General features: G+C 48.1%; 1 protein-coding gene across 4 annotated transcripts in view; it reads right to left on the bottom strand.

Annotated features, from left to right (window-relative positions):
* The window catches only part of DDX11 (DEAD/H-box helicase 11), a 652402-nt gene that overhangs the window by 539226 nt on the left and 87389 nt on the right, over window positions 1-25787 (bottom strand). For all 4 annotated transcript variants that reach the window (XM_085652300.1, XM_085652298.1, XM_085652299.1 and 1 more), the window contains exon 5: window positions 20177-20331. In XM_085652300.1, coding sequence (XP_085508426.1) covers window positions 20177-20331 — 155 coding nt within the window. The remainder of the gene's footprint in view (window positions 1-20176; window positions 20332-25787) is intronic.

The following is a 25787-nucleotide window of genomic DNA, read 5'->3' on the forward strand; positions in this document are numbered from 1 at the left end:
AGGGAGTCTTTGTTAGAAAGGCTCCTTCATTCTGTCAGGTTGGCTATTGACGTCACATTCCACCACCATTTTGTACACAACCCCTCACTAAATAGTCATATAATGATAGTGATAATGGATATCCCTATTTCTAACACCAAAGGACACACACTGAAGTTGACCTGTCGGACTCTGCAAAAGCTTGATTCCACAGTAGGTTTTCATGGAGAAGGAGACATTACACAGTTTTAGAATGAGAGAAGTCACTGGTTGCCACTTCTAATCCTTCAGATGGTGACATATCCTAAAATCTTACTGGTGTATAAGGTTCGCAAACTGCATCCTGCCCACTACCACAATTGCACTATTTGTGACAGATGTTGAATTTAATCCCTCATTGCCCGTGAGTTTATCTTAGGATGGTGCCTTACATTTGTGGTAGCAGAGGCAAGGGCTGGGTACATGAACAAAGAAAGATCTAGCTGGGTCACTGTGAGAAAGTGCCATCTTTCTTGCATGGTATGCCCCCACTTTTTGCTGAATTGCTGATGTACTTTGACTGAGTGTGCCCTGGGCTCCTGCCAATCAGATGCCCAGGGCCTGTGTTCCTTCCCTAAAACTGCATTGAAGCCTAAACCCAATTGGCATCTCTGTCCACATGTCAGCTCCTGGTAAATGGTACCCAGGGCCCTGTGACCAGAGACGGCCCCTAAGGGCTGCAGCATTTATTGTGCCACCCTTAGAGGCCCTGTACCCTGACACACACACACTGCCTTTGCAGGCTGAGTGTCTTGGTGCAGAACAAAACAGAGAGTCGACATGGCACACATCCCTGTGTGCCATGCCCACAAACACACTGCCCTGGCATACCTCAGTCACCCCTCTAGCTGGGTGTCCTATGCCAGTGGTGTGGGTACAGGTGCATGAGCCCTGTACCCCTACAGACCCAAGGCCCATTCCTGGGCACTGTAAGTGCAGTGCTGCCATTCAGAGTATATGGTGCTGGGAGATCGTCATCACAAACTCCACAGCCCCATGATGGCTGCACTGAAGACTGAGAAGTTTGGTATCAACCTTCTCAGCACATTAAACCCACACTGATGCAAGTGTGGGATTTAATGTAAAATGCACGACAGAGGGCATCTTAGAGATGCCCCTTGAACCTAACCAGCGTCCTGACTGAGAGGCTGTCTAGGCTGCCACCCAGCAGACATGTTGCTGGACCATGAGTAGAGAGCCATCCGCTCTCGTGGGCCTGCAACAATGCACGTCCTGGGCGAGGTGTTTGGTCTCATCCCCCAGGATGGGCAGGGGAAGCTTCAAAAGCATGCCGCCTTTGTGAGCATCTCCAGGCCACTTGCTGTACTCGGCAACTGGCCACCAACGGTTCTGACCCCCACTCTGGCGGAAAGGGGGTGTGCCAGCCTCTGCCAACCGCATCCTGAGGATGGGGATCCCTACCCAATCAGGCCAAGGCTCCTGCCCCCCTCCCACTGGAGAGTGGCAGGATAGGGGGTGTACCCACCCCAGGGAAGGGACCGATTGGGCCCTGAACTTCAGCTACCTGTAGCGTCCCTAAATTTAGTATTTAGGGGCACCCTGAACCTTCCTTCCTCAGATCCCGATTCGGAAACAAGAAAAAGAACAAGAAGAAAGACCTGCCGTGCAGCTGCTAACAAGAGGACGACACCAACTGACTTGGCCCCAGCCCTACAGGCCTGTCGACCCTCGAACCTGCTCCTGCTAAACCCCGGCGTCTCCAGTGGTCAGCAACCTCGAAAACCCCCTGAGGACCTGACTGCCTTGCTCCTCTAAAAGTCTTGGACTCCCACGAGCAGTGGTTCTGCTCAAACAGGCAACAACCCCTGGTGCCAAGCCAGGAACCGCAAATCCAGCACACTCTGCACCGGCCGAGCCCAGCCTGTGCCTGAGTGAACAAAGACCACGAGGAAGTCCCCCCGGCGACTGTGACCAAGAATCCAGCACCCAAGGACCCACCTCGACGCTCCTGACGACGCCTGCAGCCTCACAACCAGGGACCCCCCCCAACCGCGACCAGCTGAGGGTAGGATTTCCCGACGCCAAAAGACACCCCTGCACCCAGCGGCCCAACTCCTGGGTGCCTACCTAACCTACAGCTTCCCAACTTACCTCTCGAAGTGGTGGTCGCACCTAAAGAATCTCCGTCCCCGAGCTTGCAGCCTTTGTTCGTCTTGCAGCTTTCCCATTGAAATACATTGAGCGCCCAATGGCTCAAAAGCACCCTGCACCCAGCCGCCCGAGTGCCCCTGGAAGTGCAGCATCTATCCTATTCTACCTCCCCACTTGCCCTGTGTAAGTGATCAGGAGCTCAGCTCCCACAGTCGTGTGGCCTGCCTGCAAGCAGCCACCAACCGAAGGCCCCCTACCTGCCATAGGCTAACACTGGGCCTACTCTTTCTGCACCTGGCTGCCCCTGTGCCGCTGAGGGTGTAACAACTGTACCTACCTGACCCTGGGAGACCCCTGAGTCTATGCCCAGAACCTTAACTCTGCCAGTCGATTACTTTCCTAAAAGCCGATAACTCACTTTTTCTCCATAGGGTAACATTGACTGGTTTTTACTTGGAATTTCTTTTAAGTGTCAAGTTTTGAAACATTGAAATATTCACTAAAAATCACCCGATCAACGAAAACGAAATTACTCACCTGTGATCAGGAGAGATCCCAGTGCTGGATCTTTGTGCCCAGCACTGACCCTGCAAAGCAATTACAACTGTGATTTTCCGATAACCAAACTTTCCTCCATGGGATAACATTGCCCGGTTTTTGCCAGAAATTCTTCTGTCGATTTTTGAAACATACAAATATTCCTTAAAAATCGCCTGTGTTGTATACACGGCCAATGACGCAGGTAGTAGTAAATAACCATTTATCGGCTGAATTCCCGCTGGGTAGAGGGACAAGACAAGGCTGTCCGTTATCGCCACTTCTATTTGCGATAGTGCTTGAGCCTCTGGCGGCATAGATTAGGCAAGACCTTACGATACAGGGGCTGAGATGGGCCGGTGGCTGGGAGGATCGTATTTCGCTTTATGCGGATGATATTTTATTATATTTAGCGTCACCAGCACGATCCATCAATTGTCTCTTAGATATCTGTGCAGCCTTTGGACGGATGTCAGGATACACCATCAACTGGGAAAAATCGCTACTCTATGTCCTACATGGCCCCCCCCCCCCACCGTGGCTTCCACGTGGGTGCGCACTTCAAATAGTCACGGACGGATTTAAGTACCTTGGGATATTCATAACACATGATCATGCACAATTCACCGAAAATACCTGACCCAACCCCTGACAAGATTAAAAATAGACGTCAAACATTGGCGCACGCTACCTTTGACGCTCCTGGGAAGGGCTGCCCTCTTTAAAATGATGGCACTCCCCAGGTTTCTATACTCGTTACAGAACACACTGTTCCCTGTCCCCTCTACATACTTCACAGCGGTCAATGCAGAAGTGACGACATTGCTTTGGGATGGGAAAACACGCCGTATAGCACTGCACAAACTCACCAGAAGCTGGTATGATGGAGGGATCGCTCTTCCCGACATCAAAGTATACTATTGGGCTTCCCAGCTAGTGGCTATTAACCAATGGCTTCATGTCCCCCAAGAGGACCCAGTATTCCGGTTAGATAGGCAACTCCTAGCCCCATCAGGGATCATGGGTGCCATATACAACAAAAAGAAACAACACAATATTACAGGTCCAACGCTGCACACAATACGCATCTGGTTTGAGGCGCAACGAACACTAGGCTGGGAAGGGGTGGTCACATAAGCAATGCCGCTATGGGATACAAAGCAACTTGGGATGCTGCGCAATACCAAGGGCTTTCACAGTTCGGACTTAATAGGCATATCAAAAGTTGGAGATTTGTGGCAGAAGGGAGGAGTGGTTACCTTTGCCCATCTACAGGCCACTTATGGCCTAGCCCAGACAGAACTATTTCGGTACATGCAGGTCAGACATGCACTTCAGTCCCTACTACCACCAGATACAAGACCCGAAGAATCCTCCCCATTGGAGGATAGGCTTTTAACGGACCACCTACACAAAAAGGCAATCTCACTGACCTACCGGAAAATAGTTAATAATCGCTCGGACCCCACAGTGACACTGAAGGCCACGTGGGAGCGTGAGTTGGGAGACATTGATGCGGCCGACTGGCACGAGGCGCTCGCGTCCCCCAGTGAGGCAGCAATTCCATCAAGACTTAGATTAGTGCAATTAAAAATTTTACACCACACGCACTACACTAGGATACTCCTGCATAAGGTACATCGTGCAGACACACCGCTCTGTCTCAGACAATGCGGAGAGATAGGCACATTCTACCATACAATTTGGCTATGCCCCAAGATAGTACGCTACTGGATGGCGGTGATGCGAACACTCTCCCAGGTCACACGTTACCATACTGCCAAACCCGAGGTGCTGCCTACTCAATATCTGGGAACCAACAGATTTAAATACGATTGCTCAGGACTGGGTTACTTTAGGCATGACGGTAGCAAAAAGAAACATTGCACAACGCTGGGGATTAAGGGTTAGCCCCACTCTCAATCAATGGTGTAAAGACATTGACATGGCGATGATGGCAGAAAGTCAGTATATATCCATCGAGGGTGTCCGAAAAAGTGGGGGATGGTCTGGGGAGGCTGGAACACCTATAGGGGCAATATATGTTAAACCCCCCCCCCCCCCCACTGGAAGAATCAGAATCTGATACTAGTACATGAACAATCTACGATGAATAGTTCCTTAATATACATATTTTTGAGATGCAAATGGGCACAGGGGATGGAACTGCGGGATCTGTACTTTGAGACACGTAAGAATGAATATATGTATAACACTGGATTTGTGTCAGTATGCCATGAAAAATACACTGTCATTTGAATACTATGCAAAATGTCAATAAAAATTGTTTAAAAAAAAAAAAAAAAAAAAATCGCCTGTGAAGCTAAAACGATTTCTTTCAACAGTTTACAGGAGATGCACCAGGGCTGAATCCAGGATCCAGCCATGAGTAAGTAAAACCTATGCAAAGTAATTGATATTGTGTTTACTTTAAAATTCCCATTGAGCTCAATGTTATAATTGTGTTTAATTTGTGTTGCCTATTGCAACTACTGTAACTATTGCATTTAAAAGTCTATTGCTTATTGAAAGTATTTAACTAAAGCATCTCATTTTGAGAAAGTACTTTGATACCTACTTGTGGTTCTAAAATAAAACAACTATATATTTTTATATACAAAACAATTGGCCTAGAGTTCAGTTCTTGAGTGTGTGAGACCATTTGCTGACTGAGTGTGTACAACAAATGCTTTACACTGTCCTCTGATACTGCCTTACTGCTCGACCAAGCTACCACTTTAGAGAGTAAGGCTATATCTAACTTTAACCTCTGCCATACCTCTGGGGAATGTGGACTCTCTGCACACTGAACCTTACGTTGGTGCAGTATATACAGAGCCACTTTCTTACATTGGTGGCAGCGGTGGGATACAAACTTGCATTTGTTGGACTACTTGGTTACCATCTGATCACACGACAGAACTCTTAAATTGCCTTTCGAATTCCGATTTTCCAAAATTGGTTTTTCCAAAATACTAAAAGTCTTGTCAGGGCCTTGCTGAAGTCCCCTTAGAATTTTAGAGAAATAAAAGTCACTGTAGTCAAAGGTAGAGGGTTAGAACTGTCTGGTTAGAATGTCTCAAAGAAACCCAGCTATTAGTGAAGGTAATACCATGCAGGACCTGGTTGAGGAGCTCGACCCTACACCTTACTCACACTTGCCTTTCAAGGAATTGAGGTCCTTATGCAAACTAAAAAGTATACCAATGGGCCTGCATCAAACCAAACAAGGGCTCCAGGAGCTCCTGGCTGAGTATGCCAAGGACCACCCATCTGAACATGGCGATTACCAGTCAGATGAGGAAAGGGAGGAGGATGAGGGGGATAGTGACCCCCCTCGCCCCCCCCAGTAATCCCAAGGGAGGAAAGGCAATACATACCATACCCTTAACTCCAAGGATCAACCTTTGGGGGACTAGAGACCACATAGGTGGGCCGGGTCCCACAGGAAACACTAGGGAACTCCCCAGTGAAGAGGACAGCTTTTTAGCAAAGCTGGCCAAGAGATTGGATCTAGAGTCCAGACTCCAGACTCTAGAGAAAGAAAGGAAAGAGATGGGTTTAGCACCCATCAATGGTGGCAGCAGTACAAATTGTAAGGCTAAAGAGCAGTCTTATGATCCTGAAATCCCCAAAGGGATTGTCACTAAATTTGAGGAAGGTGATAACATCACCAAATGGTTCGCAGCCTTTGAAAGGGCTTGTGACATGAGAAAAGTAAAGAAACCTCTCTGGGGGGGGGGGAACTCCTGTGGGAACTCTTCTCTGGTAACTGCAGAGACAGGCTTCTGACCCTCTCTGGGCCAGATGCAAGGTCCTATGACTTCATGAAGAAGACTCTGATTGAAGGATTTGGGCTCACTACTGAGGAGTATAGAATTAGATTCAGAGGGGCTCACAAAACCCAGTCCGGGATTGACTGGATGGTTGGTTAACTGGACACAATGTGCATGATTTTACTGGACTTTACAATTTGTTTATGAAGGAACATATAGTAATTGCACAAATGAAAAGTTGTATCAGCATTTGGTAGACCTAGGTCTAATTTCCCTCCAAGAATTGGGAAAGAAGGCAGACCACTGGGTCAAGACTAGGGTGAAAAGGACAACCACTGGGGGTGACCAGAAGAAGGTGGTCACAACACCTCCCCAGGGGAAAGGAGGTGAGAATCCCCAACTGTAAGAAGTTGGGACACTTAACTCTAGATACATCTTGCCCCCACAACAAGGCCCCTAAGGCAACCAGTACAGCTACACCTGGGGTGGTAAGTCTACAGATGGGATCAGCAGTGTGCCCAGAGCAAATCAGGATGCACACTGAAGCAGCTCTAGTTTCAGAGGGCGAAGCTGAGTTTGCCACTGTAGCTGTGTGGCCACCCAACTTAAAGAAATACTTACAATACCTCTGGGTTAATGGAACTAGGATAGAAGCTCTGAGGGATACAGGTGCCAGTGTCACTATGGTGAGAGACACACTGGTTTCCCCTGAGCAATACTTGATTGGAAAACGTACCCAATCACCAATGCTGACAGTGTTACCGCTAATCATCCAATGGCTATGGTGACATTAGGCTGGGAGGGGAAGGGGGGTGTTACTGGCCTGAAACAGGTAGTGGTCTCTCAAAAGCTACCAGCTGCATGTCTGCTTGGAAATGACCTGGAAACCTCAGCCTGGGCTGAGGTCGAGTTGAAAATCCATGCAGCCATACTGGGTATCCCTGAATTGGTGTGTGAGCAAACATGAGCACAGAGCAAGAGGAAGGGTGAAAAAATAGGGTTGGAGCCTGAAAGTATGGTCCATCCCACCAAGAGGAAAGGTAAGAAGACTGGGGGACCAGCATCTGTACAGCAAACCACTCAGGACCCCTCTCCACAGGGAAAGGACTTGGACACCCCAGAGGGAACTGAGCCTATGGAGCTTGACCCTTACCAGGTTGAACTCTTGGGCCCAGGGGGACCCTCTAGGGAAGAGCTGTGCCAGGGTCAGTAAGACTGTCCCACTCTTGAAAGCCTGAGGCAGCAAGCTGTTTCAGAAGCCAAGGGAGATGTCAGTGGTACCCACAGTCTATTCGGAAGAGGGATTACTGAACACAGAGGCAAGAAACCCCACTCCTGGAGCCACCAGGAGGGTGGCAGTGCCACAAAAGTACAGGGAGTTCCTCCTAACTTTGGCTCATGACATCCCCCTAGCTGGACATCTGGGGCAAACCAAAACTTGGGAAAGGCTAGTTAGTCACTTTTAGTGGCCCCAGATGCACCAAAAGGTGAAGGAGTTTGTAAGCTCCTGTGTTACCTGTCAGGCCAGTGGCAAGACAGGTGGCCACCCAAAGGCCCCCCGATACCACTGCCAGTGGTGGGGGTTCCCTTTGAAAGGGTAGGTATGGACATTGTGGGTCCACGTGAACCTCCCACAGCCTCAGGAAACAAGTTAATTCTAGTAGTAGTGGATCATGCTACTAGGTACCCTGAAGCAATTCCACTTAAGACTACTACAGCTCCTGCAGTAGCCAAAGCCCTCCTGGGTGTCTTCACCAGGGCAGGGTTTCCTAAGGAGGTGGTTTCAGACAGAGGTTCCAACTTCATGTCTGCTTACCTGAAACACATGTGGAAGGAGTGTGGAGTGCAGTACAAGTTTACTACACCATCCCATCCACAAACCAATGGCCTTGTTGAAAGGTTCAACAAGACATTTAAAGGCATGATCATGGGACTTCCTGAAACACTCAAGAGGAGATGGGATGTCCTGTTTCCATGCCTGCTTTTCACTTAGAGAAGTGCCACAGAAGGGAGTAGGGTTTTCCCCTTTTGAACTTCTGTTTGGTCATCCTGTGAGGGGACCACTCTGTCTTGTGAAAGAGGGTTGGGAGAGGACTCTCCCAGAACCCAAGCAAGACATTGTGGACTATGTGATTAGTCTAAGGTCCAGAATGGCTGAGTACATGGAAAAGGCATCCAAGAATCTTGAAGCCAGCCAGGAGCTTCAGAAGCACTGGTATGACCAAAAAGCTGCACTCGTTGAATTTCAACCTGGGCAACAGGTGTGGGTTTTGGAGCAAGTGGCACCAAGGGCACTCCAAGATAGATGGGGTGGCCCTTACCCTATCCTAGAAAAAAAGAGTGAGGTCACACACCTAGTTGACCTGGGCGCTAGCAGGACACCCAAAAGGGTTATCCATGTGAACCGCCTTAAGCTTTACAATGACAGGGCTGACATCCCCATGCTGATGGTGACTGATGAGGAACAGGAAGCAGAGAGTGAACCTCTCCCTGATCTCCTCTCCCACAGCCCAAAAGATGGGTCAGTAGATGGTGTAGTCTTTTCAGACACCCTCTCTGCCCAACAGCAGACTGACTGCAAGCAAGTCTTGCAACAGTATGCTAGCCTCTTTTCCCTGACCCCTGGTCTGACAATTTGGTGTACCCATGATGTGGACACTGGTGACAGTGCACCTGTCAAAAACAAGATCTATCGACAGTCAGACCAAGTCAAGGAAAGCATCAAAGTCAGCAAGATGCTGAAGTTAGGGGTTATTGAACCCACTGAGAGCCCCTGGGCCAGCACAGTGGTTCTGGTCCCCAAAACTCATCCACAGGGTGGAAAGAGAAAAATTAGGTTTTGTGTGGACTATAGAGGGCTCAACTCTGTCACCAAGACAGATGCTCACCCTATCCCAAGAGCAGATGAATTGATAGACAAATTGGGAGCAGCCAGATTTCTCAGAACCTTTGCCTTAACTGCAGGGTACTGGCAAGTTGGCATGGCCCCATGAGCAAAAGAGAAAACAGCATTCTCCACACCTGATGGCCATTATCAGTTCAATGTGATGCCCTTTGGTTTAAAGAATGCCCCTGCCACCTTCTAGAGGCTGGTGCATCAAGTCCTGGCTGGGTTGGAGTCCTTTAGTGCAGCTTATCTTGATGATATTGCTGTCTTTAGCTCCACCTAGCAGGATCACCTGATCCACCTTGGGAAGTCCTAACTATCAAGGCATCCAAATGCCAGATAGGGCAGGGCACTGTGGTGTACTTGGGCCACCTTGTTGGTGGAGGCCAGGTACAAACCTTGCAGCCCAAGATCCAGGCCATCCTGGACTGGGCAGCTCCAACAACCCAGACCCAAATCAGGGCATTCCTTGGCTTGACTGGGTACTACAGGAGGTTTGTGAAGGGATATGGGTCCATTGTGACTCCCCTCACCGAACTCACCTCCAAGAAAATGCCCAAGAAAGTCAACTGGACAGTTAGTTGGCAAAAGGCTTTTGACACCCTGAAAGAAGCAATGTGCTCAGCACCAATTCTAAAAGCACCAGATTATGCGAAGCAGGTCATAGTGCAGACTGATGTCTGAGCTAGGGATAGGAGCGATCCTATCCCAGACCAATGATGAAAGCCAAGACCAACCTGTTGCTTTTATAAGCAGGAGGCTTCTCCCCAGAGAGAAGCGTTGGAGTGCCATTGAGAGGGAGGCCTTTGCTGTGGTTTGGTTCCTGAAGAAGTTGAGGCCTTACTTGTTTTGGTACTCACTTCCTGGTTCAAACTGACCACAGACCTCTCAGATGGCTAATGCAAATTAAAGGGGAAAATCCAAAACTACTAAGGTGGTCCATCTCCCTACATGGAATGGACTTTGAAGTGGAACACAGACCTGGGACTGCCAATGCCAATGCCAATGCAGATGGACTTTCCAGGATCTTCCACTTAGACAATGAAGGCTCTCTAAGGAAAGTTTAGTCTCATCATCTTTCGTTTGGGGGGGTTGTGTGAGAAAGTGCTCTCTTTCTTGCATGGCATGCCCCCACTTTTTGCTGAATTGCTGATGTACTTTGACTGAGTGTACCCTGGGCTCCTGCCAATCAGGTGCCCAGGGCCTGTGTTCCTTTCCTAAAACTGCATTGAAGCCTAAACCCAATTGGCATCTCTGGCCACATGTCAGCCCCTGGTAAATGGTACCCAGGGCCCTGTGACCAGAGAAGGCCCCTAAGGGCTGCATCACTTATATTGCCACCCTTAGAGGCCCTGTAACCTGACACACACACACTGCCTTTGCAGGCTGAGTGTCTTGGTGCAGAACAAAACAGAGTCGACACGGTACACATCCCAGTGTGCCATGCCCACAAACACACTGCCCTGGCATACCTCAGTCACCCCTCTAGCTGGGTGCCCTATGCCAGTAGTGTGGGTACAGGTGCATGAGCCCTGTACCCCTACAGTACCCAGGCCCATTACTGGGCACTGTAAGTGCAGTGCAGCCATTAAGAGTATATAGTGCTGGGAGATAGTCATCACGAACTCCACAGCACCATGATGGCTGCACTGAAGACTGAAGTTTGTTATCAAACTTCTCAGCACATTAAACCCACACTGATGCCAGTGTGGGATTTAATGTAAAATGCACGACAGAGGGCATCTTTGAGATGCCCCTGAACCTAACCAACAACCAGCGTCCTGACTGAGAGGCTGCCTAGGCTGCCACCCAACAGACATGTTACTGGACCCCTGGATAGAGAGCCATCTGCTCTCGTGGGTCTGCAACAATGCACATGCTGGGCGAGGTGCTCGCCCTCCTCCCCCAGGATGGGCAGGGGAAGCTTCAAAGGCATGCCGCCTTTGTGAGCTTCTCCAGGCCACTTGCTGTACTCAGCAACTGGCCCCAACTGGTTCTGACCACTCTGGCGGGAAGATCGACGGGAAAACCCAAGTGAGGAAAGGGGGTGTACCAGCCTCTGCCAACCCCACCCCTCAGGTGGGGGAGGCGAGGCGACGCACAACTCCGGGCTCTTGCCATCTTGAGGATGGGGAGCCCTACCCAATCAGGACTAGGTTCCTGCCCCCCTCCCACTGGAGAGTGGCAGGATAGGGGGTGTACCCACCCCAGGGAAGGGACCCATTGGTCCCTGACCTTCACCTACCTGTAACGCACCTAAATTTAGTATTTAGGGGCACCCTGAACCTTCCTTCCTCAGATCCCGATTCTGAAACAAGAAGAAAGAAGACCTGCCGTGCAGCTGCTAACAAGAGGACAACACCAACTGACTTGGCCAAAGCACTACAGGCCTGTCGACCCTCGAACCGGCTCCTGCTAAACCCCGGCGTCTCCAGTGGTCAGCAACCTCAAAAACCCCAGAGGACCTGACTGTCTTGGTTATCTAAAAGACTGGGACTCCCACGAGCAGTGGTTCTGCTCAAACAAGCAACAACCCCTCGTGCCATGCCAGGAACCGCGAATCCAGCACACTCTGCACCCGCCAAGCCCGGCTTGTGCCTGAGTGAACAAAGACCACGAGGACGTCCCCCCGGCGACTGTGACCAAGAATCCAGCACCCAAGGACCCACCTTGACGCTCCTGACGACGCCTGCAGTCTCACAACCAGGGACCCCCCAACCGCGACCAGCAGAGGGTAAAATTTCCCGAGGTCAAAAGACACCCCTGCACCTGGCGCCCTGCAGCCCCCGGTGCCCAACTTCTGGGTGCCTACCTAACCTACAGCTCCCCAACTTACCTCTTGAAGTGGTGGTCGCACCTTAAGAATCTCCGTTCCCAAGCTTGCAGCCTTTGTTCGTCTTGCAGCTTTCCCATTGAAATACATTGAGCGCCCGATGGCTCAAAAGCACCCTGCACCCAGATGCCCGAGTGCCCCTGGAAGTGCAGCATCTATCCTATTCTACTTCCCCCACTTGCCCTGTGTGAGTGACCAGGAGCCCAGCTCCCACAGCTGCGTGGCCTGCCTGCAAGCAGCCACCAACCGAAGGCCCCCTACACGCCTTAGGCTAACATTGGGCCTACTATCTCTGCACCCGGCTGCCCCTGTGCCGCTGAGGGTGTAACAACTGTACCTACCTGATCCTGGGAGACCCATGAGTCTATGCCCAGAACCTTAACTCTGCCAGTCGAGTACTTACCTGAAAGCCGATAACTCACTTTTTCTCCAAAGGGTAACATTGACTGGTTTTTACTTGGAATTTCTTCTAAGTGTCGAGTTTTGAAACTTTGAAATATTCACATCACCCGATCAACGAAAACGAAATTACTCACCTGTGATCAGGAGAGATCCCAGTGCTGGATCTTTGTGCCCAGCACTGACCCTACAAAGCAATTACAACTGTGATTTTCCGATAACCAAACTTTCCTCCATAGGAGAACATTGCCTGGTTTTTGAAACATACAAATATTCCTTAAAAATCACCTGTGTAACAAAAACGATTTCTTTCAACTGTTTACAGGAGATGCACCAGGGCTGAATCCAGGACACAGCCCGGAGTAAGAAAAACCTATGTAAAGTAATTGATATTGTGTTTACTTTAAAATTCCCATTGAGCTCAATGTTATAATTGTGTTTAACTTGAGTTGCCTATTGCAACAACTGTAACTATTGCATTTAAAAGTCTATTGCTTATTGAAAGTATTTAACTAAAGCATCTCATTCTGAGAAAGTACTCTGATACCTATATGTGGTTCTAAAATAAAACAACTATATATTTCTATATACAAAACAATTGGCCTAGAGTTCAGTTCTTGAGTGTGTGAGACCATTTGCTGGCTGAGTGTGTACAACAAATGCTTTACACTGTCCTCTGATATTGCCTTACTGCTCGACCAAGCTACCACTTTAGAGAGTAAGGTTATATCTAACTTTAACCTCTGCCAAACCTCTGGGGACTGTGGACTCTGTGCAAACTGAACCTTACTTTGGTGCAGTATATACAGAACCACTTTCTTACAGTCACATATTGCTAATTTCAGCTGAGTTCCATGCCAGAGTAAATGTTGTGAATGAAAGACGTTCGGTTCCAAGGTAGATTAAGTAAGTTGGTTTATTAAGATAGATGATAAGGGCCCCACCAGGAGCAGCCTTCCTGCTGCTCAGCCTTTCCCCCAACTAACACTACAGTCATCCAAGATTCTATGTCAGGACTGGAGGCGAGGATTATGCCTTCTATTCCTCACTTTATTACTCAGCAGCCAATAGTAAAACAACAGACTACATTTCCCATCAAACTCTGGGGAAACTGTAGTCAAACAAAAGAACCAATCGGCACTGTCCACAGTCCACCAATAGGGGTCCTCCAGCACCCAGTTAGTCTGCCCTCACTGGTCCTTCCTCCTCTTTCTTCGCTGCTCAGCAGCCGAGCTAAGTGTTTTCTTTTCTTATGGGTCTATCTGTGGTAAAATGATGTGCTTTACTACTTGTGGTCTTAACACCGTGGCGCTATTTCCCTGTCAGTGATATTATGCAGTTTGTTGGTTTATTGCGAGTCTTCGTGCGAGACGCTGACTGAATTTTATTTGACGAGATTTTGCGTGTGGAGCCTGTTTCGGTTCTTGTGAGCTGTGCGGGTTTCCCCCGCGCTGATTTCGTTTTGTTTATCGTCACGGTATATTGGCGGGCGGGTGCCCGCCCGGTTGTTGAGACCGCGGGAGCCGATCTCCTACGCGGCCTGTCTGGTGTCCCTGGTTCCTCCGCCCGTCAGGGGGCGCGGTGGATGTTTCTGCGGCGCGCACATTTTAAACCCTGAAGGGTCTGTGTGACGCGCCGTACAGGGAATCTGGCCTGAGGCATTACGCGAGCGGGAAGTCTCTATCAGCTATTCCGAGACTTCCGCTCGTTGTACAGCGCTTACGCTCCACTCACTAATAGCATCGGTGGAGTCTGTATTATATATTTCCAATTAAACGCCCGGTTGGGTCTGTATTGCACTGCGTGTATCTCGCTTTGGGGCACCTTCCCAGGCCATTATTGTCCACGAGACTTTCTGTATCTTTTACATTGCCAGACTTTGGTGCCAGTTCATGCGTGATCCCAAGAAGGGGATCGATAGGTCCTGGCGGTCCTGCCAGGACAAGCTCCTGGATGTCCTGGGCCCGTTAACTAAGATCCTCGACATGGCGGAGGAGGCGAAAGCATCTGGTTCCCTGATTTCCCCGGAATCCTTGTCGGGCTGGGCCCAGAGAGCCATTGTGTTCCTGGGCAACGCGAACTGTGCGATCTCTACTGAACGTCGGCGCTCTCTTCTGATTAAGGTGGACCCCAAACTGGGGGACCTTGCGGATACTGAAGCCGGTGCAGTGGCCCAGGGGGGCCTGTTTGGGGAGCCCTTCGTGAAGGAATTGGGGAAGTTTGTCAACACGTTTACTTCCTTGGATAGGGCCCAGTCGACTATTCGGAAGGTCTTCCCTCGGGTTTTCTGGGAGGCCGGTCGAGGCAGGGGCCGCTCGTCCGGCCGGGGTTCCAACAACCAGCCACGTGGACAAAGCCCCGCTAAAGGACAGTACCAGGATCAAAGCCGCTTCGGCAACTTCTACCCCACGAGAGGCAAACGTGGCAAAGGACGAGGCTACCGGGGAGCTGCTACCTCTTCCAACGGTGAGTGTACTCCCTTCTTCCCTTCTAAAAATAGGGGGGCGGCTGGGGAATTTTTTCCAGGCGTGGATTTCTGTCACGACGGATCCCTGGGTTCTTCAAACCATTCAAGGTTTTCGAATAGAGTATCAGGGGACTCCTACCCAACGCACCAGGCCGCGTCCCCTCTTGTTCTCCCTCCACGACTCCGCTTTGGTAGACGAGGAAGTTTCCTCTCTTCTATCCAAGGGGGCGATCGTTCCCGCCGACCTTCACCCGCGGGGTTTCTTAAGCAATATTTTTCTTGTCGACAAGACAGACGGTGGCAAGCGTCCGGTGATCAATCTGAGCAGTTTCAACGAGTGGCTGGTATACCGCCACTTCAAGATGGAGGGTATCCATCTTCTTCGCGACGTGTTGCGCCCCAACGATTGGATGGTCCGCCTCGACTTGAAGGACGCCTATCTGGTGATCCCGATCTTCCCCTCCCATCGCCGTTTCCTGCAGTTCCTTTGGCGCGATCAGGTTTTCGAGTTCGCCCCCCTCCCGTTCGGCCTCTCGTCGGCCCCTTGGTGCTTTACCAAGGTACTCCACCCTGTGGTGGAGTGGTTAAGGGCTCGAGGTATTCGAATGATTGTCTACCTCGACGACATCCTGATTATGGACGTCTGCCCGCGTCGCCTTCTTCATCATCTTCAGGTAGCGGTAGATCTCTTGCAAGGACTGGGGTTTGTCATCAACGAGGCAAAATCCATGCTTTCTCCTTCACAGTCTCGGACGTTTCTCGGGTTCATGATCGACTCAAGGTCTTCTTCTCTCAGCCTTCCCGCTCGGAAAATTGCGAAGATCCGTCACGAGCTACGTCGTACCCTTGCCAGAGCTCAGGTGTCCCTTCGGGACCTGGCCCGTGTGGTGGGCTTGCTTTCCGCCTCTATACAGGCGATCTTCCCGGGGCCCCTGCACTACCGCGCGCTCCAACGCCTCAAGGCGTCTTACCTCCGCAGAGGGCTCCCTTACTCACACAAGGTTGTCTTGTCGGGGGAAGCCAGGGACGAGATCCATTGGTGGCTGCAACACATGGAGGCGTGGAATGGACGCGCCATTTTTGGTTCCGCTCCAGATTTAGTTATCGAATCCGACGCCAGCATGCAGGGCTGGGGTGCCAGGTGCGGCGAGTTTTCCACAGGAGGTTTGTGGTCTCAAGAAGAGCGCAGTTTACACATCAACTGCTTGGAGCTCCTAGCGGGCTCCTTCGCCGTTCGCTGTTGGACCAGGGATCGCATTCAGTCTTCGGTCCTTCTCAAGATGGACAATATCTCAGCGGTCCGCTATATCAATCACCTGGGAGGCACCAGATCCAAAGCCCTCTCCGACTTGGCGGCCAGCTTTTGGCAGTTCTGCCTGGAGCATCATGTCGCTGTGACAGCGGAGTATCTCCCGGGTCGGGAGAATTTGGTGGCGGACTTTCAATCTCGGAATTTCAAGGATTCCAGTCTTTGGAAGCTAGACTCCGGAGTGTTTCGCCAATTAAACGAACTTTGGGGTCCGCTGTCGATCGACCTGTTTGCCTCGAGGCTCGACCATCAATTGCCTCGTTACTTCAGTTGGAGGCCGGACCCTCTGGCGGTGTCCACGGACGCGTTTCTCCAGGATTGGAGCCTGGAAACCGGAAATGCGTTTCCCCCCTTTGCCATGCTGGCTCGTGTAACGGCTCAGGTCCGACGCCAGGGAGATCTCAAGTCTGGTTTCCAGTTCTTCTGGAACTTTCCTGGGATTCTCCAATCCTACTCCCCCTGTTCCCTCATCTTCTTCTCAGTCCCGACGGGGTACCTCATCCTCTGGTTCTGCAGAACTCGTTACGTCTTGTCGCGTGGAGGATTACCGGCGACGCTGGGAAATCCCGGGCCTTTCGGCAGCAGCTGGGGACCTCATGGCTAAAGCATGGGCAAACAGTACTGTCAAGCGTTATAAATCCGCATGGGGCCGATGGTCCCGTTGGTGTCTGCGAAGGGGTTGCAATCCCATGGACACGGATTTAGTTCACATCCTGAATTTTTTAGCCCATTTAGCGTCCGAGCGCCTTGCTTACCGATCCATTAACACCTTTCGTTCTGCTATCTCGGCTGGACATGTGCCGGTGAACAATTCTCCGGTTGGCGAGCATCCCCTAGTCTGTAGACTTCTTAGGGGCATTCAGCTTTCGTTACCTCCGGAACCCCGTTACTCAACCTTATGGGACGTTAACCAGGTCCTCAATTTGTTCCTTTCCTGGCAGCCCAACAGGTTTCTGTCCAGGAAGGAGCTGTCAGCCAAATTGGCTATGTTGCTCTGTCTCGTATCTTGCAGACGGGTTTCTGATGTGAGAGCACTGGATATCTCTTCTAGGATGTTCACTCCTTCAGGGGTGACCTTCACTCTTTCAAGGAGGACAAAGTGTCACACAAGGGTGATTTCCTACCCGGAATTCCCTGATTGTCCCAAACTGTGCGTGGTCTGTTGCTTGAAAGCTTATGAGGAGATGACCGAAGAGTTTCGTCCTCCGGGGGAGCGTCAGCTCCTAATTTCTCTCCGCAGGCCGTTTCAGGCGGTTTCTTCCCCCACCATTGCCAGATGGGTTCGGTGGGTTATGCAGGAAGCAGGAATCAACCTTAGAGAGTTTGGCGCCCACTCGGTTAGAGGGGCTATGGCTTCCAAAGCTTTCGGTTTGGGTGCCCGTTTGGAGGATATCCTCAATGCAGCGGACTGGTCTTCGGACTCCACCTTTAAGAGGTTTTACTTCAAGCCTGTGCTAGATATGGCTCACCTCGTGGTGAGCAGGCTTTGAACTAGCATAATCCTCGCCTCCAGTCCTGACATAGAATGAAAAATTTCCTAGCTAACGTAACGGAAAGTTTCAATTCTATTAAGGACTCGGAGGCGAGGATTATCCCGCCCTAGGGATCATCTCAGGATTCCCACCCCGTATTTCAGTAAGTAACACATTTTGGGGTTTTTGGAATTGCTTTATTGTTTGCTTTGTTCTATGCAGTATCGTGCTGATATTCTGCCGACATCTGTTTCTCTTCTTGGATTGATGGTTCCTTTTGCCTCCGTAGGGTCTGACTCCAACAAACAAGATGGCTGAGGAGTTCGGCTGGAGGACTTCGCGCTCAGAAAGAGGAGGAAGGACCAGTGAGGGCAGACTATCTGGGTGCTGGAGGACCCCTATTGGTGGACTGTGGACAGTGCCGATTGGTTCTTTTGTTTGACTACAGTTTCCCCAGAGTTTGATGGGAAATGTAGTCTGTTGTTTTACTATTGGCTGCTGAGTAATAAAGTGAGGAATAGAAGGCATAATCCTCGCCTCCGAGTCCCTAATAGAATTGAAACTTTCCGTTACGTTAGCTAGGAAATTTTTCATTCCACAGCATCATCACACCAACATTCCACACACCCAGTCACACAGGCTGAGCAGCAGGTATTACAGTAACCTAGACTGTACGTCATTCGAAGTAGAACTTGAGCAGCCGAGTGATATCTGTTAATATCATAAAGCAAAAGAACACCCAAAGCTCTTAGTGCTGCAAAAGTTTTGCACCTTTTTATATCACCATAAAATTTCGTCACATAGGTCATATGTCTCAGATGGTCGTAGCCAGAGAGGTCCACAGGAATCATCTAAAATACACAGCTTTACCACATTCTGTAAAGCTATTTACCTTAAAAGTTTTCATCCAATAGCTCAATGATATTGGCAAGTTATTTTATCTGAACAGATCTTTAATTTGTGTCGCTATCTCCCTCTTAAGAAGTTTCTTACATTACCTCTTCTCTGATGATTTGGATTCTCATCTTCAGTTCAACTTCAGGCAAGCTATAGTTAACCAATAATAATGTTTGTTCCAGTGTCACCGTTAGCACAATTTTGTTAATTCCAGACATTCTATCATCCCTTTAGCCAACAATCCTTAACGGGTCACTAACAACTCTGCTACAAGATGAAGACATTGCATCTTGATGAAAAACACCACTAATAAAGCTTTGGTTTTTATTTTATTTTATTTATCATGGTGCTTGAAAATGGCAAAGGCTTTGAAAAGTGATATGGATGGTTTTAAAGTTCAGGATTCTCCTCTTTGCAACAAAGAAAGAAAACCAGTGGTCTCCAGTTTGCATGTCATCTGGTAGTAGGTAGCAGATTTCAATTAAATGCTCTCCTCTGGGGACAGCAGAAAAGAAAGGTCTTCCACTCTTGACCCACCAGACTCTTCGTAAGGAAGACCAATAAGTCTGAAATGAACTTAATGTCCACTTTTTTTCCTAATCAAATCGGGCCCTCTAGCTTTCTTCTATTGTAGACACAAGTGTCTGTGGGATTCTTTCAGTTTCAGAAATGCTTACTAAGCAGGACTGGTAGATTAAAACATAATGTATGGCTAGAAAGTCAATTTTCAAAAACACCTCCAATATTATAGTCCAATAGAAAATGGAAAAATTCACATAGCAGCATTCTGAAGCTCAAGAAAATCCAAGGACAGACATGTTCAAACTCAGATACAGTTTTTCGTGTACACAAACATCTACAAGCCCTTTCCTATGCACCCAGCATTTAGAGATTTTCTTCATGCAGTAAGCCAAAGTTACGGACTCTGCAGCTGGATGAAGTACACATTTTTCTTTGCAGGCTTGTATGTTTTGACCTGACCTTTAAGAAGGCAGCCGGACTGTCACTAGTGTAAAAAACATTATATAGTACTGAATCACTAATATTAAGATATGCATCCATTTACAATGATTCATTTGCATACGACTCCAATGTATCAACGAGGAAGCTTCTCCACTAGGAACATTAAGTAAGATAACCCTGTAGACTGTTGCATCCCGATAACATCATGGCACACCACACAGTCATACTGAAGATGGCAATTACATATAAACTGCAGGCTGATCCTATTATGGGAAGTTGGGATCAATGACTCCTAAAAAATTCTCATCTGCATATACTGTATCCGGTTAAACTTACTCATAAGAGACATTAAAGTCAGCCTGCTACACAATTCTCAGGTCCACAACAAGCAGAGCATGTACACAATATTGGTTCAGTAGCACTTTATGCCTCTGAAGTTGTAATACACTTTCTGAATTTCAGGTTATTCAAGTATTAATTCAAGCAGCCTTTAACACTTGTCTTACCCAGGTACTTTCTTCTTTTCATCATCACTCTCGTACTCTGCTAGGATCAGCTCCTCGTCACGCTGATCCAATGGCTGCGTGGTTTCAGAGCCATCTGATGCCAACATCTGCTTACTGAGCTGGAGCAGGCGCTCGGTCTCGTCATCTTCAATCCTCTGAAAAGCAGAGTAAAGGAAAGTTACTTTATAGACCCAGTGGGCAAGAGCACTGCCCCTCACATCCCCATGTGCAGCTGCATTGCGGAATCGTGTATGAGATGTGAGCTATTTAAAGCTACATACAAGCCGCAAAAGTTTCATCTGAAAGCATGAGAGGACATAATACTATACCATAGCAATGGTGAACAAATAATTAAATACATAAATCAAGCCTCAACTACTGGCACACATTTTGCTGCTAGTGAACATGGAATGGAACAGGCTGTATGATCACCAAGACAAATCTGGCACAAATTGATTCCACAATATTTTTGCTGTATTTACATAACAATCAAGAAAAGACAATCACTGCTTTTAGCAATAAAAGTTAGAAGTCTGTATGTGGAGAAAATAATCCTCTATAATACATGTGAGAACTGCACTGCATTCCTGCTCCATTTTAATTTCACCTAGCTTTGTTTTTTCCCCTCATAAACTGTAAAATCATGGAAGTCGACAGGAGGTGCTCTATCTTTTCAATGCTATACACCATCGAAGTGCCATCAGATGAATGGTGGACATCCAATGTTTATCCTGATTCTGCTTCAATGTGGGTACTGTCCCCTTGAACCACACTATGCAATGGATGGGGAGTTGAAGGTAGAATGCAGTTTAGTGACATAGCCCTGTCACCTTGTGCGGAGAAGGCCTACTGCATATCGTGGCTTAAGCTCCACCCATGCTCACTTAATTAGCTCTTGCCTTCATCATGAGTTTGCCATGTATTAAGGGTGTGTCCATGTGTGTCTCAGTGTATGTTGGTCTCTGTGTGAGACAGAGTGTGTGTGAGCCTGTGTGTATTTTTCGCTGTACGTCTGTTTGTGACTCCATCTGTCACAACATGTGTGTCGAATAGTAAGGTCCATGTGGACTCCTTGTGTGTGTTCAACAAACTAGTTGTTCAATTTTGAGAAGGGGGGGATATGCCAGCCTACAGATACACACTTATGGGACACCCTCTCAGAATATTATCTACATAGTGGGTGGGGGGGTGAGGGTGGGAGGGAGTCACCATCTTATTTGTTTTGTAAGAATACGTTTTCCCTTGTCTAAGTGACTGTATAAAATTAAGAAGGCCTCTAGCTGACTATCTTCCTTTCGTGACCAAGGCGGGATGCCAAATATTGGTTCAATTAAGCTATTATTTGTTGTAGAGTGTCAGGACACCCAGGTGGCTTGCACAGCAGTAGAGGAGAGGGCATCTCACCAGAAGAAAAAGCTCTGTTGGGAAGCTACCCTAGCTTCAGATTGGGTTTAATTCATAAAACCTCGATAAAAACAAAAGGTGACCCCCCCCTAACAGTTGCACTATGTGCTGAGAGGGAGGGCTCCTATTCAGCCGCATGTACAATGCAGTGAAAAGCAGTACTAAAGGGCATGCAGGGGTCAAGTATAAAGCACTCATGTACATAATCAGCTACCAAGTTCATCATGCACAAACAGAAAAACAAAAAAGATTCTCAACATAGTGTTTCACCACTAAAAAAAAACTACTGAAGTTAATTATAGGCAACCAATAGCTCATCACAAGTTACTCTGACATCATTATTTTAATATGGCATAAAAATAAGCATACATTTGGGAGGCACTCCTACATTAAAACAAACAATAGGTCATATATTAATGCTTATTTTTTTATTCTTGATCTCTCTTTTGATTGTAATTATTTCTCCATCAAAAATTAGATCATATCTTCTAAATGACATGTTTGGAAGACATTCCCCCATCAACAATGGTTCAGTTATTCAATACATCTAATCTAAATCATGCCTGTTGTAGAAGTCATTAGTACTTTTAGTTGCACTTTGAATCATCAAAGTGACTTGAAACAAGGAGTAGGACCTATGTAGCTGGAAGATTTCATCACCATGCTTTAATGATTGCTAATCTCTTGAAATGTATTTTAACGAAGGGACAAAGGGTTTTTAAGATCTAGGCCATGACTCTTCAAAGCAAGGAGATGAACTATCTCACCTGCAACAGTCAGATCTGTGGTTATAAGTAAGTGAGCCGATTCAAACTTTTCCAATAAGACATCAGTGGAAAATTCTGAGAACACAAATTGTGGATGACTTAATGATGTAATTCCACAGAGATCCTGCCGATCAACTAAAAATCCTGCATAATCCTGCATCATCGGCAACAAATACAGCCAATCTGGAGCTATGTGCTACAGCCCGCACAATAATACTGCAAGGTAGACGGAGGATACAATCACAGGGGCGCAAATCGGCCCGAGCTGGGAGTGGACGTCCACTTGGGCGGAGCCTGGGCCTGCATTAGTCAGACTTGGATATCAGGGCTGGGATTTTGGAGCCCGGCACCAGGTCTCATTGAGGTCGCTGAAGAAGAGCGAGGTGAGGCCGGGACCCATGGGCGGTCACTGAAAGAGGTAGCTGCTGGAGGGAGCGGGAAGTTTCCTGAAGAACACAAACGGAGGTGAGCCGGGCACGTGCAGCCATTGAGCGGCCCAAAAGACAAGCATTGGCATAGCCAATAGGTCTCGCCTTTGGGACATTATAAGTATTTAGTTATGCAGCACAATTTCCTTGGCACTGGGTACCAGAGGGCCAGGGGGGCCGTAGAACCCTCTTTATTGCTGTATTTTATCATCCAAACAGCAGCCATTTGTTCAAATTCCTTCCTTGCACTACGACCTGTGATACTCTGGCTGTTCTACTGCCTGAGGCCCTGGATGCAGTCAAGTCTTCCACTTCCGGCATTTCCTTGACATGCATTCTTGGGTGAATCTCACTGCTAGTGCAAGCAATAGGTGCACCCGATGAGATAATAAAGATCCTTATATTGGACACTATAATTTAATAGAGACTATCATTTGCGTGCACATGCTTTAAACAGGCATCAGTGTTACCCAACTATAAAGTACTGGTTTCGTCCTCCTCAAAAGGAAATGTTGGGGGGGAGCTCGAACCTGTGGCACGTGCTTTAAACAGGCATCAGTGTTACCCAACTATAAAGTACTGGTTTCGTCGTCCTCAAAAGGAAATGTTGGGGGGGGGGAGCTCGAACCTGTGGCAAAGAGGCTTCGCGCATATTTCTACAGTGGCTGCCAGGTCCATGGAGCACACCGCGCACACCCCCAATTGACATTGTGGTGGCACGATGGGCTTTCAGTGGGATGAAAATACTTCAGGGGAGGGGTCTCTCAAATGGGAGTGGCAGATATAAGTAAGCGTGTGACTTAAAACATTTATGCTAAAAATATGTGCTCGGCATAATGTGGCACCGACTGGTATTTTGCTGCTTCTGTTGTTGCCTCCAATTATGTTATACAAGTAACATTACACCTACAACAAGCCATGACTATTGGCTTTGTCAAAGGTTGTTAGTTGGATAAGATAAATATACTACATGCATACATAAAACCATGGCTTCGTTGTATATAATATTGAAAATGCTTTGGTTCTTGTGCGAGTGGTTGTGGCGTAATGGCTAGAGCTGCTAACTTTGGAGCTGAGGAAGCAGATTTGAGTCTCAGCATCGGCTCAAGATCCTGTGTTTCTGGGCAAATCAATGAATCGCCTGTGTCTTCCAAAAATAAATGAATATGTCTTTGTTGATACTCAGGTAAAGCACTTTGAGTTTTGCAAAATATAACTACAAAAAAATAAAAGCTACATCAAAAATGGTTTACTGTTGCTGAGTTAAGATTTTTTTTCCCATGCTGAGAGTGAGGACGAAAATGGAGAGCCCGATAGGGACCCGTCTCGGCACCTGCTTTTAAGAATTGCCGATGATGTACCGGCAGGACCCGGCCCACTTAAAGCTCTGGGGACACGTTGCCTACTGTGTGTTTTTTTGCCTGAGGCAACTGTACATTTCTGCATAGGAAGCAAGGGTGGGCGCTGGGGATAAGAGCTGCTTATTGCCACGGAGGCCGCGAGGCGACCTGTCGTCACCTCCAACTAAACTTCTCGCAGGACTAATGTGCCCCCGATGGAGACTAATCTAAATGGAATGGGCAGGAAGCAATACAGTATCCAGAACAGGGGGTGCACCACATTCTGCAATTCGGGGCAAGAGGGGGACGCATTTTGTATTAAGCCTCTGGCCTAAATATCAGAAATAAGCTTGTGGTGGGCACAAAAACCATGCAAGGGGCTTACGTGCGTGATTTAAATGTGTGTGGATGCGGAGAACCGCAGAACTCACAGGGACGCGGCAGAATACGCAACCCGCTATCAGGGCCTAAACACAGACCGGGTGTGGCCAGCCCGCCCTGTTGACAATCCGCAGCAAGTTTTACGTGTTTATTTATACTGCTTACACTTTGGCACACTTGCGCCCCGGCCACTTTCTTCAAAGGCGGTGTCTGTGACGCAGCCTCGGGGGAAATAAAAGGCACACTCTGAAAGCAGGTGTCTGAAAATGTGTAACTTTATTCAGGGCCCGGCGAGCAGAGCGCAGTGTCGGCTCTGGCAGCTACAATCGGGAGATTTACAGAAACATTGCGGTATTAAAGAAACGTCACTGTATCTGACCAGGAGTGTTGAATGTGTAACAGCGGTTGTGGTGGTGGGACCTGCATTCATTTTGCATTTTCCTGCCGGATAATTTGGTCAATCCTGTGTCATAATTTTGTACAGTCATGCCGCCTAATTTCAGTGGCCATAACAGCGCTAAAAACATTGGAACAATGTTAATGGGGTATAGCTCGAACATAATATTGAGCATGTGACCTTCCATATGGACTACTCGACTGCTTCAATTCTATAGTAAACGCGTCCTCAGACAAATGTTAATGATTTCCACATCTCCGCCCTAATCCTTCTGATTGTCGCCATGGATTATACACTGACCTGAAGCAGCGGTAAGTGTAAATGCTGCGATGCCAAAAGAAGCCAAGAGTACACTGCATTCAAAGACAGTCCTGCTCAGTGTTAGCGATCTGAAGAAACACATGTTGGAAGGAAGCATTAATTCGGCACTTTTTTTACAATTCCACAACTGTTATTTTTATCTTTCTTTCAAATGTTTGGGCTTTGCTCAGAAATGAAAGCGCTCATCGTTTAGTCTACAAAAGGTGCACAGATAAATGGAATAAAACTAAGTTTTCAATATCCTGAACTGTTCGGTTGTGCTATACTGCTGCCTTTCTTACAAGGTAACTCAGATTGTATACGCAACTGTTTACCTGAAAGGCGGTTGAGCAGGTTAAACAAGCGCTCGCCATTACGTAGAGTTTTCTCTTTTTCTGCCGTCCCACTTGAACGGCCTGCTTTCCTTCTGAAGTAAAAGGTTTCTTATCTTTATGGGGCCATGTGTTTGGCCCCATAAAGATAAGAAACCTTTTACTTCAGAAGGAAACCAGGCGAGTCCGTCCAAGTGGGACGGCAGAAAAAGCCAAAAGCAAACGTCACAACAAGCTCTTTTCCAATGACTGGCCACCGTTT

Source organism: Triturus cristatus, chromosome 4_1 (assembly GCF_964204655.1).
Source record: "Triturus cristatus chromosome 4_1, aTriCri1.1, whole genome shotgun sequence".
In the NCBI taxonomy this organism is placed as follows: Eukaryota; Metazoa; Chordata; class Amphibia; order Caudata; family Salamandridae; genus Triturus; species Triturus cristatus.